The 16,014-nt window shown below is 39.4% G+C and overlaps 1 protein-coding gene across 1 annotated transcript; it reads left to right on the forward strand.

The window, feature by feature from the left end:
- The first annotated feature begins 501 nt into the window (after nucleotides 1-501).
- On the forward strand, nucleotides 502-10,820 carry LSM11 (LSM11, U7 small nuclear RNA associated). Its single transcript, XM_081936527.1, has 4 exons — nucleotides 502-1,543; nucleotides 5,641-5,780; nucleotides 6,681-6,764; nucleotides 9,368-10,820. Exons 1-4 carry the CDS (start codon nucleotides 844-846, stop codon nucleotides 9,755-9,757), a joined length of 1,314 nt encoding a protein of 437 aa, XP_081792653.1. The 5' UTR covers nucleotides 502-843; the 3' UTR covers nucleotides 9,758-10,820.
- Nucleotides 10,821-16,014: the final 5,194 nt, after the last annotated feature.

The following is a 16,014-nucleotide window of genomic DNA, read 5'->3' on the forward strand; positions in this document are numbered from 1 at the left end:
CTTTAGGTGTCCTTATTGCTGTCAGCAAATGGCTTTCTTTTCTAAATGGGCTAAAAATAACTTTTAATAAATGTTTAGCACTGTAACTCTATGAAAATTATATTCTGGCCTTTACTAATACATATATGCAAATGCTTTATACAAGATGAGTGGCATATTAGAATACAGTTATTTTCCATTTCTACATAGAATTGCCTGAAATAAGAAGCAAACTGGGAAAACAAATGTTTAATACTTAATATTTTAATTGCTGCATTTAAAGAGACCCTTGCACTTAAAGACTCTTGTCCAGCTCAACTACTACTCACTATCCATGCAGTTGTTTAACAACATTACCAAATGCTTAGCATTTCTGCCACCCCCACCCCCCCAAACTATTTGCACATCAAACGATCCGGACAACTATTAGATGGCAGCAAAGAACCTTAGAAAACTGGTATCTAGTGGCCATTTGGTGCAATGCAGCCCTGACATGACCGCTCAAGCCAACAGCCCTGAAATATCTTAGCCAAGCACTAACCAGGCCAGAATCCACTTCGCATCCAAAAAGCATAGCTTGATAGTCCTTGATTGTTCCTCTGCACCCGGTGCTCAGCAGAGGTTATTATAGCATGGTTTACAGTAGCCCTCATTTATTTCTACTATGATTGAGTGAATAAACCCAATGGCCGGGCTCACAAAAGACGAACTCAAACGCAAACTAGCCACGCTTTGCACTTTTCCCAGCCGGAGCGGCCAAGTGTGGACCGGTCTGCGGCTTCAGGAAGGGAATGCAAAGAGCGCACTAACGTCTTGAAAACCGAGAGTTCCGCCATCCCTTCCTCATGTGAATGAAGGTGGACAATGGTCCTCCTTCCAGCCGGCAGAGCCAAAACCAGAGGCGGCCTTCCGGACGGCCATTTCGGCCGGCGGTCAGCAACGCAGTTCTCGCCTGCCTGCCGAGAGAGCATCAAGAGGCGGCGGGAAAGGCGGGAAGGGACCTGCCGTGCAATCGCGGGGCTGGGGCGGCCCATAGCGGCGAAGGAGTGCGCTGCGGGCGGCTCTTCCTGCCCCTCCCAGCAGGGCCGGGGCCAGGGCAAGAGCGGGAGAGACATGGAAGAGGAGGCGGCGGAGAAGGCCGGGGCTGAGCCCAGGCGGCGGCGGAGCGGGCGCCACTCAAGCGGGCGTCGCAGCTCGGAACGATCCCCGAGTCCCGGCCGGCTGGACGTGAGCTCGCCGCGCTTCGACCCGCTGCTGGCGCTGTACTCGGAGCGCACCCCGTTGCCTTACCCCGCCGCGCCCTGCTTCAACAACCTGGCCGAGTACGAGAGCTTTCAGCGCGGCCTGCTCCGCGCCCCGGGTCGCTCGAGAGCAGCCGCCGGCCGCAGCAGCCGCTCCGCCGGGACGCGTACTCGGAGCCGGGCCGGCAGGCCCGCCGCCGACCCCGAACGCCTCCAGCGGCTCCGCAACCTCATGCTGGTCAAGGAGCCCAAGCCAGAAGCCGAGGAGAGAGCTAGGTCGCGGGGCAGGAAGGCGCCGCGCAACGTCCTCACCAAGATGTCCCGTAAGCTGAGCGGCGTTTGGCGCAGCGTCTCCCTTCGGACGAAATATCACGAACCCCCCCCCCCCCATTCCTCCCCCACCCCCAAATACTCGTGTTCCAGAGTCTGGCCCTGGTTATTGGAAAGCAGTTCTGGGGTTGGGTGTGAAGTCCCGAATACATACTGCTGCATGTTGGCATTGATCCGGGGTCCGCAGGGGCGGCCCTGCATTTGGGCGTAGATAGGCGCGAATGAAAAGCCGAGTGGGTACGGAATAAGCTTGTCTAAAAAGAAGAGGGGTTTCCAAAAAAGAATATGTGACGTTCATCAAAAGATTTTTTAAAATAGTTACTGTAATCTTATTTTCCATTTGTAAATAGATTTAAGAGTAGGTGCTAAAGAGAGTGAAAAAAAAGTGGGAATACAGAACTATGGGTGATGGACTGTTTTGAAGGTAGGTAGTATGGAAAGAGGCCCGACAAGCCATTTTGCAGCTAGAGTTAGTGGATGTGAGGCACCAAATTATACATTCCTAAATTTCCCCTTAGTATGTTGTGTGACTTGAGCTTGTGTGCCTAGTTCTTTATTTTGCTTGAATGGCCAATATGGCATCAATTATTAAACCATAATTAGGTTGACTTTAAATGCTGTATGTGGGTCACAATTAGCCAGCAAATTTGGTCAAGGAAACCCCCAGTTAAAAGAGTTTGGGGTCTAGTGAGGAAAGATCCTGGTGATGTGTGCTTTGATCTTTTAGGAAAGAAAGGCATTGAGGCATTTGCTTTAGTGATGAAGGCACCAGGCTAGAAACTGGGAGATTGTGAGTTCTAGTCCTGCCTTAGGCATGAAAATTGGTTGGGTGCCTTTGAGTCAATCACTCTCTTTCAGCCTAACCCACCTCATAGGGTTGTAAGGAAGATAAAAGAAAGAAGGAGCTTCAAGTGTATTTGTTATGTTGAGCCATTTATAAAAAATAATAAAGGCAGGATAAAATAAATAAAAATACTGAAGGTAATCAGATTTTCTTCAGTTGTCAATGAAGCTTAATGAAAGAAAGGCGCCCAGCTATGTTTTAGAGAACAGACTGTTCCATCTTCTGAGGTACAATAGGTTGAAAGGTCCTTATAGATTCATCCTGTGCTGTATGTAAGCAGCACTAAGTGTGGGCAGTGCCTTGAAGAGAGTGTTTGCAGCCCTGTAAATGCTATTTGAATAAATAAGAGAAGATGTACATGTTAAAGGAAAAGTTGAGATCACCCTTGCCTCCTCAGTTTCACCATGAGACCACAGAGCTTTAATAGATTGAATGCCACAGTTACCGGACTGCTTGAAAATTGATTAAAGAGATGATCATAATTGGCCAATGAACATTTCTTTTCTGATGGAATAACAATAGGAAGGGTGAGGAACTGTCCAAGGTATTTTCTTGGGAAAGCATCAAAATATTACTGACATTCTTAAGCCTAAGGAATTGAGGTAGAATGGCTTGGAACCATTTCTGGTAATACAACCATAGTTGGTGTAAAATAAAGGATCTGAAGATTCTACTAGCTTGGATGTTTTGGGTATTGTAAGTATTCTTGTTTAAATGAGATTGAGAGTAGTTTAAAAGTAAAAGCCTTACTATGGGTCCAGCATGAAGTAAATACAAACTACCTATATTTTCTCCAGCATGTTGTGCCCACATAGCAAACAACTTTCAAAAACACATTTAGAATATAAGGCATGTATTAATTTTTATTCTGCATTCTAAAATAATGTTCAAAGGTTGTGCTAAGAAAATCTGGCTATTAGTAGCTGATATTAACAGCATGCAAAAGATTTTGGATTTTAAATGTTTCAGATTTGAAATAATATCTTAGGTTCAAAACAGTTATTTTAACCTTACTTTGAAGTGTTCTTATGTTGTACTGATCATTCTGGTAAGGTTGTAACCACTCATTTCAAAATTATACTGTTCAGTATAATTCAAAATGTTTTGCAGCCTCCTAATTGACATAAGTCTGTTATTTGCAGGAATTTGCTTTCCCTCCCTTCAAAGCTTATTCTTTCAGATTTGAATTAAAATGACTAGACTTGGAGAAAAAGCTGTAAGCAGCATTTTGAAAGTCTAGAACGATGTTGTTTTTTGCAGCTGTTGTAGCAATAGTCAGGTTGTTATGATCCTAGTTCTTAAACTTTATTTCAGGCTTATAAATACAGAGCAGAAGTTATGATAATAGAATAATAGGCAAGGTTCTATGTTGATGTCGGTTATTTGTTTTGAGATCATATATTACATTTTTTCACCACGTTCCCATTACTTTCAGCTAATCTCCCAGCTATAATCTGAATATCTGTATTAGAAGTGACTGGTACAAATGGAATACATCAAACTAATATTTTTAGTTTACCCATATTTTTCGGAGTATAAGATGCTCCAGACTATAAGACACACCTAGCTTTTGGGAAGGAAAACAAGAAAAAAAATTCTGCCTCTGCCTCCCAGCGTCCATCCGGTATTCATCTGGCCTGTTTGCTGCAGTCTGTTCAGCACAGCCCATTTGCTGCTGCCCATTCGGCGTGGACCGTTCACTTTCACTGCGGACTGTTTGCCACTGCAGCCCATTCTAGAATAGCTGATTGGCACCACACCAACCCCTCACCCCCCCGCAATATTCGCTGTATAAGATGTACAGACTTTTCCACTCACTTTTTGGGGAAGGAAAGGTGCGTCATATACTCCGAAAAATAAGGTAGTTTATAGATACATATACATGCTTCCTGTTGTGAAAAATATGTATTACTAGAGATTGGAATTAAATGGCAACCAAATAACTGCAGCTGTCTACGTAGCACTTTAGAAGAGAAAAAGGCTAACTTCTTTGAATTGTGCTTTCAGAGAGATGCAAGATGATAATACCAAAAAAGAATTCATTATCTACTTCTCATCTGGCTGATAAAGTATAGAAGCTTTTAATTTATTGAACTCATTTCATTGAATCTTCCAAGGAATTCCAGATTCCAATAGCCATGGAACTAGCATAGTATAGTGTGGAAATTTGCAGTGAAGTGGCAAAATTACATATTGTTAAGCAAGCCTAAATGACCTTGTTCACTCCTGTCCAACCTGTCCATCCTTCAGAAGGGTTGATTACAACTCATAGACTTCCTCAGCCAGCCTACACATGGTTGCAAATAGTCACAACCTGAATCCACAGTACAAGATGTATCTAGGTAATGGAAAGATGTTTAAATGATAGGAAGCTGGGGGGGGGGGGGGAGTGGCTTGGAGCATCTGCAGTTTACTATATATCTTAAGATGATTCCTTTCCAAAAGAAAGAGCTGTTGCCAGTGGTTAGAAGCATTCCTGGACATTTCCTCCTTCCTGTGTATATGTGAAACACTTATTGAATCCATCCAAAAAAATAGTATAATCCAGGACTGCAAACTCTATACTAGATAGTTTAGTATCCTTTTAATGCTAAAACAATCCTTTAATGTTATCCAAAGTAATGGCTGGTATATTTATTTATGTCACTTATAATAAATTATGAGCTATAGAAGACTAATCATTTGCAAGATTAGAATTTAGACTGCATTGATTGTTGTTTGGTTACTGACATGATTATCAACCAGAAATATTAACTACTACACAGTGACAAGCCTTTTAATAATCCTTTAGAATTGGGATATTAAGCATATATACTGTGCTAAAAATCCATTACACCACTATTGCATATCCAATTACATACCCATAAACTCTGTATGAGTAATTATATTTCTGCAATGCCTAAAGCCAGAGAAAAATAAATTCCATGAGACTAAGAATAATACTTGCTAATGTTTGGAGAACTATTATACAGTACTTGGTTAAAAGATTCTCACTGAATAAAAATGTGCTATTCTTTTGGTTTTAGAGAGGTGAAAAATCAAAGAACCATGTCAGTTAATGCTTAATAAGACAGTAGACAGAACATATGCGAAATTTCATATAGACAGTTCTGAATAATACAATGCAAAATAATCCTGCAGGTATTCTTTCTTAGGGCAGAAGTATGTAATTCAAATAATAATAGCAACAATAGCTGGAAACTGTTTTGTTCTACAGCAAATGATGGTTGTTATCTTAATTTCCAGTTCATGAAGGCAGTCCGCTTGGGGAACTTCATCGCTGTGTCCGTGATGGCGTAAAAGTCAATGTCCATATCCGGACTTTCAAGGGGCTTCGTGGTGTCTGCACTGGATTCCTGGTTGCATTTGACAAGTTCTGGAATATGGTAATCCTGAACATTTCCCTTCTGTGGTTTTTACTATGTCAGGAAATTGCGCAGCTGGTGTCCAAATGGAGTCAGAGACACTGACGCAAGCCAGTTTTATATAAATAAATATATTTACAGTAAATAAGGCAAACAGGAGCATTGTCAGGTAAATCAACCCAGCAGGAACATCGTCAGATAAATCACAGAGAGCACACACAGCGCACAGAAGAAAAAGGCGGGAAACGAGGAAACTCCCCCCTTTACTCTTACAGCAACCAATCACAGCTCAGATTCCCTCATGCAGTGGCCAGCTCTCTTTAACCAATTAACTGTAACTGTATGTTCTTACCCATTGTCCAACCCTTCACTGCTCCAGCTATTAAATTTTAAATATCTTAATATATTAGCATTTACTTGAAAGTTTTGGACTAACCACCATGTGAATATATGTAGTTAGGGGAGTAAGCAGGACTTTGGAGCGCTTGGTGTCCTAACTACATATATTCAAATGATATCATTGGCATTTCCAATACAAGCAAATGTCAACTACATATTGTTCTCTTAACTATATATATTCACATGATATTCATTGACATTTCCATACAAGAAATGCATACAAATGAATACAAGAAAATGTCAAAAGAATCTGGGCTTGTAAGTCTATGGAATTTCTCTTAAATGCCTAAGTATATCCAAATGGGCTTATTCTTGTAATAAAATAAAAATTCTGAGTGAGCAAGGTGAACATCCAATATTGCTTTACAGTATCTCAATCAGACATTGAGAACAAGTATCAAATCATTGTTTTATGTTGTTATCCTTCTGACTCCTGTCATCTTTTCCCCACTGTGATGCCAAAATTTATGATGATAAGATCCTATATGTTTTAAGTCTTTCTGCCTATTTGCCTTGTGCCAGGCCCTGACTGATGTAGACGAGACATACCGAAAACCAGTGCTGGGTAAAGCTTTCTATGTGGAGCCACAGTTGACCCTCACCAGAGTAAGTTTCCATTCTCCACAATGTCACATATGTTTCAAAAAAGAAATGGCTCTTTCCTATCTTCCTCTACCTTATAAAAGTCTGATTTCACTGCTAGCAAAGAAGAAGGAAGGTTATTTCTTCTTTTATTAATCTGCGGGAGATGTCGGCAGCCCGATACAATCGTTTGGGAGTTTTAAGTTTGCCTCTTGCTCTCCAGTGATTTGATTCAGTGGCTGTTATCTTATTTTGTTTGTTTATTACTAAATGTTTGTACCAGTCACCAGAAACTCATAATGATTTAAAACCGATTCCTAGATTCATCAGCGTTACAGTCATGTCCTAATGCTATAGAAACTAATATTTGGATTACTCAAAAGAATCAGAATTTACAGAATGCAAAATTTGTAGCAGGACTTGGGAAGCAGAGGTACTGTTGCTTTATCTACCAGCTTGTGTGCTTCTCATAGACACTTGGGTCAGTTACTGTAGAACACAATGCTGGAGTAGATAGGCTTAAGCTTGATCCAATGAGGATAATCTTACATGCTAGTTTTTCTCTTCCATTTTTCTTTATATTCCTTTGTCAATACATTTGATCCATGTTGGGATTGAACGTTGGCCTAATCACCAAGAGTCCACAGAGTTTGGTTTGGCTAACTACCAGATCAATAACCAGGATTACTCCTAAGTTCATTCCTCCCTAAGTGTGTGAAGTTCTAAAAGGCTGGGTTTTTTATCTTGCTTCAGGCTTTTTGCAGAGCGCTGGTAGGAGCTTGTTTCTATTGCCTTCTGCCAAATGTTAGGAGAAAGTAAGAATTGCCACCTGTCCTTTTATTCCAGATGTTCTACGGAGTGGGAGAAAGGAGGCAGCTTCACATTCCCCTCATTTGTCTGTTGTGAGAAATGCCATAGATAAAAGGCTGTTGAGGCTTTCTATGTTTTTTGCTTGCCAAATGAACCAGCTCTCCTTCCTTTTCCACTGCTCTTTATTCCCTTGGAGGAAGTGGATGAGAATTTCTCTGCTATTTGAGAGACTCATAGGCTCATAGAGAGATTCATAGGCAAGGTTCTTTTTAAAAAAAAAATTGAGCAAGCCTTCGTATGGGTTTTCTGTTGACTGATTAATGTCTGTCAAAGACTTCATACCGTCAGTCCTGTTGCACATTCACAAAGTAATGCATTTAGAATATGTGCAATTTGTGTGAAATTTGGAAGGATTAGTCTGCACCCAACCAACTTGCTACACATTCAGGACAGGCTGGAATACAGAGCCCCCCCCCCCCCCAAGACATCTTAGTGTAAATAGGGGGCCTGTTGAGAAAACTAGATTTATCATCATCTAGAGCAGTGTTTCTCAACCTTTAAGATGTGTGGACTTCAACTCCCAGAATTCCTCAGCCAGCATCCTCCAGAGGTAGGCCCACTATTTATACTAATAGAGATCTTTGTGCAGGGGAGCGGTGCAGATTTTTATCTGCTCATGTATCATTTCAGCATGTGAATGGACTTACACTGAGTGCTAACTAGCACCATCCTTGACAAGCTCTATTTATTAACCAGAAGTAGTTGATAGATGTTGGAAGTTGGGAGCAAAGATTGAATGTACATATAAGTGCAAAACAGAAACTTTTAAAATAAAAATAAACGGAGTTCACACATGAACTATCAAAAGGAGAAGTCAGTCCCTATATTATCTATTCTCTTGGAAACCATGTCTTGCAAAAATCTTGGAGGCAGATTTTGCTTTCACTATATTGATGTAAGTTTTGCTTACTTTAGGATGAATATTCTAAGCTCAATTCATAGGAACAGTTGACACATAACTTAACATCTAACGTCTTATGGTTGTTTTGATTGAGAAGAGTGGTTGTTATCAGTGATTTGTCCTGTGATAACCTTTCTCCTGCTATGCAGCAATAACTGAAAGGGTGAGCTTGCACCCTTCCTCAGCTGATCACAACAAATTGTCATTAGATTTTTCAAGCATGAATATATGTACATTACTGCTATTTAACATTTAATATTGGCAGTGCACTGGCTGCCATATAAAATTGAAATGATCCCACTCCAGATGTACTTTAATTCAAATCAGCTGCATCCATGATTGTGGCAGATTTTTTTTACTGACAGGTCTACAATATAGTATGTGTACTGTACAAGAAGTGTGTGAACCATGCATGGTCATGTCTATAGAAAATTCATGGAGCCGTGGTGGCACAGTGGTTAGAATGCAATATTGCAGGATAACTCATTGTTCACTTCCAGGAGTTCGATTCTGAGCAGCTCAAGGTTGACTCAGCCTTCCATCCTTTCGAGATCGGTAAAATGAGGAGCTAGATTGTTGTGGGCAATACGGTGACTCTGTAAACCACTTAAAGCGGGCTGTAAAGCAGTGTGAAGTGCTATATAAGTTTAACTGCTATTGCTATTGGAGAACTTGTTGACTAAGGAAAAATAGATCCTCTCCTTTTCAAAAGAGGACTTACTAAATCTTTGACTTGCAAATTTTAATTGGACAAAAGAGATTAGTTTATCCATCGTTTGAACAGGTCAATCAGAGTATAAAATACTCTCTGCCGTTTTTTATGACTTGTGAATTTATTTCCAATGTTTCTCTGTAGCTCTTCGACAGACTGAAGTTGCAGGAGTCCTTGGTTAAAAAAGAAGCCGATTCAAAGACGACTACGGACTTTCCAGCCCTTCCATATGACCCAAGGACATCGAGGTGGAAATCTGAGTCAGGTAGGGGAAGATCAGAGGAGAAACATGGAGCAAAGAAGCACGCCAGCAGAGAGAGGACGCGATGCTCTAGTTTGCCGAAAGTCTCTGGGAGAGACATGGAGTTGCCCAGCAGAATCTCCCAAGCAGAGGAGAAGAGCACGGGTGGCAAAAGAGGCCATTCCCGAAAAAAGCAGAGGTCCAGAGTGGATTATCAGCAAGTGTTTACACGACACATAAACCAGATTTTCATTCGAGGAGAAAATGTGCTGCTTGTTCACCTGGCACATTGATCTCGTTGACTGATTCCAGCCACAGCAGCTCAGTGGTGAAAAGAGACAGCATTTTAACTCTTTTTTCCTTTTGGTCAAAAAAGGGAAAGGATTATAGACATAGAGACTTGAGTCAATTGTCTCTTTGAGTGGACTGGGATTTATCTGCAGCTGATGCGGTCTCTCCCAAAACAGATGCCCTAAACTTTGGGAGACATACAGACTGTGTGGCTTTCAAAACTGTATGGCTTGGCTGTGGAGTGACTTTCCTTATACAGTAAATATTTAAATTCTGCAGAATATGCAGCTGGCTAAGTGGGCCTGGAATAGCCACATGGTCATGACACTGATACGTATTTCCATGAGAAATGTGAATTTAGGGACAGAATACTGCAAGCTTGTGAAAAAGGAGCTACAGCTGTGGGAATTAGCTTGCTTGAAGCCATCTCTCTCTTCTTCATACACTATGCACAGGGCGCACCCCTAAAGGACCGGTCCAACTTTGCATTGCAGGCCCTAAAGGAGTCCCATTCTCGAATGGAAAGAGAAAGGCGTTTGCATTGCAACTAGTGTAATTAAAAAAAAACTTTCCTCACCAGTTCATTTTTTTTTCAGCGACTAAAAGTAGCCTTTGACCTTTTGTTTGGTATTTATAAAAACTGGGCCTGCCACCTAATTTTCTCTACTTGTTTTCCTACCCATTTCTACCTGCAAGACAACATGTGCGGCTTCTCTGGTTTGAGCGTGCTTCGGTGTGTTTTTCAACAACCAAGAAATTGTAGCTTTTTTTCCCATCCACTTTTGTGTCTTTAACAATAAAGACTAAGATATATGTATGTCGTTTAAAAAAAAAAGAAAATGTTGAATGTATGCTTGGTGTTGCTATGTACTATCTGATGGCTTTGGGAATCTGATTTCCCACCAGCTCTTAGTAACTACAGAAAATACTTGGTTTGCAATATCTACTAGGATTTTTCCAAATCTTATTTTGGCTCTCAGTGATCCTTTTCAGATGCTGCTTGTTCTTGAGAAGCATGTTTAAAACTGCTGAAAAGAATGCATGATGATTTTTCAAAAATAAAAATATGGTGCTATTCGCAGCACCTCTGTATCCTTCAGCATCTTATCAAAATGGTGCAAGATATAACAATGCATGTATATGGACCATGCCATTAAAATGTTTAGGGCACTATAAAATAGCTATAAAACTCTGCTTATGGGGAATGTGCTAAACACATCAGTAGCTAGAGAAGGTTCCCTTATGTAGGAGAAATGCCATAAGGTCTTTTACAATTTTATTAAAATTGAATTCCAAAGCATCTATAAAAGCATAATTAATGCAATGCATATGGTGAGTTATTCCGCATTTCTAAAATAACTAGAAAAATCTAATCACTGAGTTGCATTACGGAAAGGTCAATTGTGATATATTTTTGCCTGAATGGCAAAACCAAGTACATTTTGCCTAATATTCTCCAGAGGGTAAAAATCAAGCATTTGAGGGAGGGAGAAATCTTTATCATCAGATTTATTTATTTTCCCAGATAATATTTTGAGGTATCAGAACCATATTAGAAAGCATGCAGCTTTGCTGTTGCATGTAATGCTTATGTTGAAGCAAAATAGGCAATTAAAAGGAAGCCTCATTACTTCTTCTCAACACTCTGCTAGGGTGGCTAAAGGTTTTGCTACCATTCCACCAGCAACTAATGGAAAACCAATTTTCCTTTGGGATGCTGGAGCCCTGAATTGCATGATAATGAACACAAAACAGGGAAGCCCATGGAAGACATTTTCCTGACTCACATCAAGCCCATCTCCTTTGACGTGTTCAAAAAAGATAAAAATAATCATGAAAGGTGATCTTCAATACAAATGCATGAGGAGAAAGTTGAATGGCTCCCCCCTCTCAAGTTTTACTTCAATTTAGGTTAAAGTGTGACAATGCGCATAACATTTAATTTTCCCCAATATTGAATGACTCAAAACATCATATTTTATTTCATCAGTGTCATTGGGTGCATGGTAGTAAATATGGTAATAGTCAAGGAAAGGAGCTAGGAAGCAATATGTGTAGGATACAAGCAAATGTTTCTGTAATTGTATTTGTTTTAACAAAAATTGGAATGATATATGCAAAATGTGTTTCTTCCATAGTATCTTCTTTCTTTGCAATTCTATGTTTTTTAAAAAAAAATCAGTGTATGTTTCAATGTGAGATAGCTTCAGTTTCTGATGTGACTTTCTCCAGCCTCTTTGTAATGTATAGCATCGCGAGGTTTTTTCCAAAATAGTCTTCTCTGGTGCCTTTAGATATATTTCCTAGGACATGCATCCATTAGTTAGAGTGGGTTCACAAGTGTCCAGTAGAAGCTTCAGTGATATCATGTGTAATGTTACATCGTCCACTCCCAGTGGACTCTTTATTGTAAGAGTCTTATGGATGGATCCATGTTTGATAACAATTTTGACTTCCCTTGGAATGACCGCAGAGTTTTACTATTCCTCAGGAGTTCTTTAACTCACTCAATTACTTTTTGAAAATCCAATTTTTTCCCTTCTTTTTTGAACATTAGTACCATATGTCTTCTGGAATTTTGGATAGATCCATGTACTTCAGCAATAGGGTCAAAAACTAGTATTAGAATGGATTATTCAAATTTAGTTATATGATTTTCCATTAATGAGCCATTTCCATACTTGAACCAAATATACTTATATATTAATTACAATGCATTCTCCTTTTTTCTTTCCTCTTCAACATCAAAAGCTGAATATACACTTCAGTGTTTTGATTCAGTTTACCTGTTTGCTTCATTTCAGCTCTTTATTTTGATTTAAAAAACAGTTAGCTAAGTTTAATATTTTCCCTAGTATTTTGTTTAATTAATGAAAGCCGAACTTTCTTGGTGGATCCATACTTGTAAACTAGAATACTGTTTGCAGATTGATTTTATATGTATTACTATTTGTCACTTCTTTTTGTTTTTGTTTTCTACAATATTCTGTCGGTTATTTAAGGGCAGAAGTTTCTTATCAGTCATGTTCCCTTATTGGAACTTAATTTCAAAAGATCAGAATATCTCTCTGATTTTCTTTTGTTGCTTTTTCTTCATGTAGCTTCTAAAGTGCCATTTATTGAAATTGAAGTGATCCAGGATTCATCTTATCCCTTGACCTTTGTTTCTGTGTAAATAATATATGTCATTCTTATTTTTAAATCATATTAATCTTAATTAGCTTGTTGGCAGTTGTTACTTGAAAACTTCTAGGTGCTAAGCTTAATTTCCAAGGTGTTACTTCTCATATACCAAGTATAAAATATATTTAGAAACAGCCTGTCTTCCTTTATGCCCTCGATCCATAGTAGCTTACCTCAGGACGTCTTAATTAATTTCTGCAGAAATGTGTTTTGCCAGAATGGAACGTGTGCTACCAAAACATAGCTTAAAAAAAAATTAAAAGCTACCAAGGCATAGTTTAATAGCCAATAGAGATAAACATAAAAACTTGAAAAAGAAAGTTTGAGACTAGAGGCCATGCAGATAACATGAGTGGATTACTTCACATGGGTGAAGACAAATAGTGAGAAAAAGGATTAATATTTTGATTGCTTTATTGGACAGTCCATAACTTACAAATGGATAAATTTATGCAACCAAATTTACAACAGCTCAGTTCAACCAAAAAAGAAAATGTAAGCAAAACTGAAATAGAAAAAAACCCCTATCTTCAGGTGTGGAATATTTAGCCAAACTGGTTCTCTTGTTTTCTTAAAATTCAAGTTGTCTGCTGGCGAAAACTAAGAATGATTTTAAATATAAGTTCCATTTGGAAAGTGTTTAAAAATGCTTCTCTGTGATCACATGCTACTTGTTAAGTTTATCATTATATGAACTGGATAATGTGTGAGTTGTTCAGCCGTTTACAGGAATTTTCCACCAGCGGTATGAAATAAGTTGTGGAGGACAGTTATAAAATGTGTTCTTCTCCCCCCCCCCTTTCTTCTCCACCTCCTCCTCCAACATTCCTTCCATTTTCTGTTCAGAGAAGCTACATTTAACCTCTGCCATACTATGCAACTATTTCTTTCTATGAAGATATGAAGAGTTGATCATCCTATGTACCAGCAGTCTTATTGGCTCTCACTGGATAGGATTTTTGGACATTGATATATCTGTTACTAGCACATCTTAAAACAACCTTCCTCTCTTGAAGATTTTCTGTCACTTTGAGCTTTGAAGTTTCGGTCAATGGTGCAAAGATGAATATTTACAACTTTGTTGATAAGAATTCATTGTATGTCAGTCAACAATTCATTTCTCACTTCACATGGCTCATGCTGTCAAAGATTTTCATTTCTGGTTTCACAGAAACCCCATTGGGGATGAAGATGAATGTAATTTTTGTTCAGGAGAAGAAATACCCCCGTGCCTTGGTGAAGCTCTTCCACAAAGTGGAATGACAGAAGTCTAGTTTGGTAAAGAGTTAAGTGTAAAAAACTTGATTTTTTCCTAATCCATGCAAATGTTTCAGGAGCATCTGAAAAGACCGGCTTCTCAGCTGACAAGATATGAAACCTGTCACAAAAGACAGAAAATAAATGCTGTGTCTGACTTTTGATTTCACTATTTTCAGAGTAAAGTGCAGGCACATCGGCACATTTTCTCCTTGACAATTCCCTGTCAATAGAACCTACTTATCCCACTTCTGTTGGAGTCATTAGCAATGACAAAGCTTTGGGCTGATGGTTCATGCACATCCTCAATTTCAAAGCCTGATGTTAGAGAAATGAATCGTTGACATGACACATTTTAACTAATGTTATTCTCACATTTCCTCCATTGAATCTTGGGGACTCTGGTGTGTAGCCATGCAGTGCAATTTGAAATACAGTTCCCATGGTCCTTGGCTTGAGATGACTGGCTCTGAATCCTTCCATTTTTGTAATGCATATAGGACTTGAATTTATTTCAATGCTTGTTCCTTTTTTGTTTCTCTTTTGTCAAATGAGACACTGTTGGCACATCTGAAGGACATGTGTCACATTCAGTGTAAACTCGGACAGAGCCTGCATGGCGCAGATGCCCCAACCTTCTGACTTTGGTTTTCACAGTTGGGAAAGTTACCGCTAACCTACATATGCTATGTGAGCAAGGCAAAAGTGCCAATCAGCTGCCAGTCTGTGCTTTGGCCCTGCAAATACTTGTTAAAAGAATGTGCAAGTGGCCTCTAGTCTCTTTTCTTAAGGATTGTATTTCCAAGAAGGAGTTGTTGCTTGAATCCCTGCAATGTATGTACACATATGATGTGTCTTTAAAAATAAATGCTTGAGGATGTTAAATGTCTGTACCAGGAGTTCAGACTCCAAGGCAATAAATGTCTAACTGTAATTATAAGCTGTGCCAGAGTCATTTTTTAATAGAACCATTTTTAGCAATACTTAATGTTTTAATCTTAACTTTCTCTACTGACATAAAGATGGTAATGCATTTTAATAACATACAGGTAATCCTTGACTTACAACCACAATTGAGCTCAAAATTTCTATTGCTCAGCAAGATATTATATGACCTATCTTGCCACAGTTGTTGAGTGAATCATTGCAGTTGTTCGATTAGTAACACGGTTAAGTGAGTCTGGCTTCCCCATTGACTTTGCTTTTCAGAAGGTCGAGAAAAAGGTGATCACATGACTCTGGGACACTGCAACTGTTATAAATACATGCCAGTTGCCAAGCCTCTGAATTCTGATCACATGACATGGGGATACTGCAACAGGGCTGCGTGAAAAACTCTCATAAGTAACATTTTCAGTTCCGTTGTAACTTCAAAGGCCAATAAATGAACGATTTGTAAGTAAAGAACCACCTATGCTTATAATAGTAATGGAGAATGAGTCAACCAACAACAGGAAAATACAAAAAGGGAAAATGCAAACATAACTTTGTAGTAAAGCAGAATCTACAGCAAAGCTCAGCCTTTGAGTAGAATTGCTGGGGAAGTGGTCAGAGCTTTTGTTCAGCAGCTCAGCCATTTGCAAGCATTTCTGCATTTTTTAAGGAATGTAAGAGAGAGAGGGAGGGAGTGGGGGAGAGAGAAAGACCTTCCTGCTATCAGTGGGAAATTAAGAGCTCTCATGTAAATTCAGGGGAAAGATTGGATCAGTGGCAGGAAGGAAACAGGCCCTGCAGTACTGATCTGAAGATATGCAAAGAGAAGGGAAACTAGTAAGCTGGAATCTTTAAAAGGATTGTGCAAGAAGGAAAGCAAAAGATA

This window comes from Natrix helvetica, assembly GCF_964273705.1.
Source record: "Natrix helvetica genome assembly, chromosome: 1".
NCBI classification, from domain to species: Eukaryota; Metazoa; Chordata; class Lepidosauria; order Squamata; family Natricidae; genus Natrix; species Natrix helvetica.

Excerpts from the sequence above, each read along its gene's own strand:
- LSM11 (XM_081936527.1), top strand. The coding sequence starts at position 844 with ATGGTCCTCCTTCCAGCCGGCAGAGCCAAAACCAGAGGCGGCCTTCCG. Across the intron at positions 5,781-6,680 it reads TTGACAAGTTCTGGAATATG|GCCCTGACTGATGTAGACGA; the intron begins GTAATCCTGAAC and ends GCCTTGTGCCAG. Across the intron at positions 6,765-9,367 it reads CACAGTTGACCCTCACCAGA|CTCTTCGACAGACTGAAGTT; the intron begins GTAAGTTTCCAT and ends GTTTCTCTGTAG.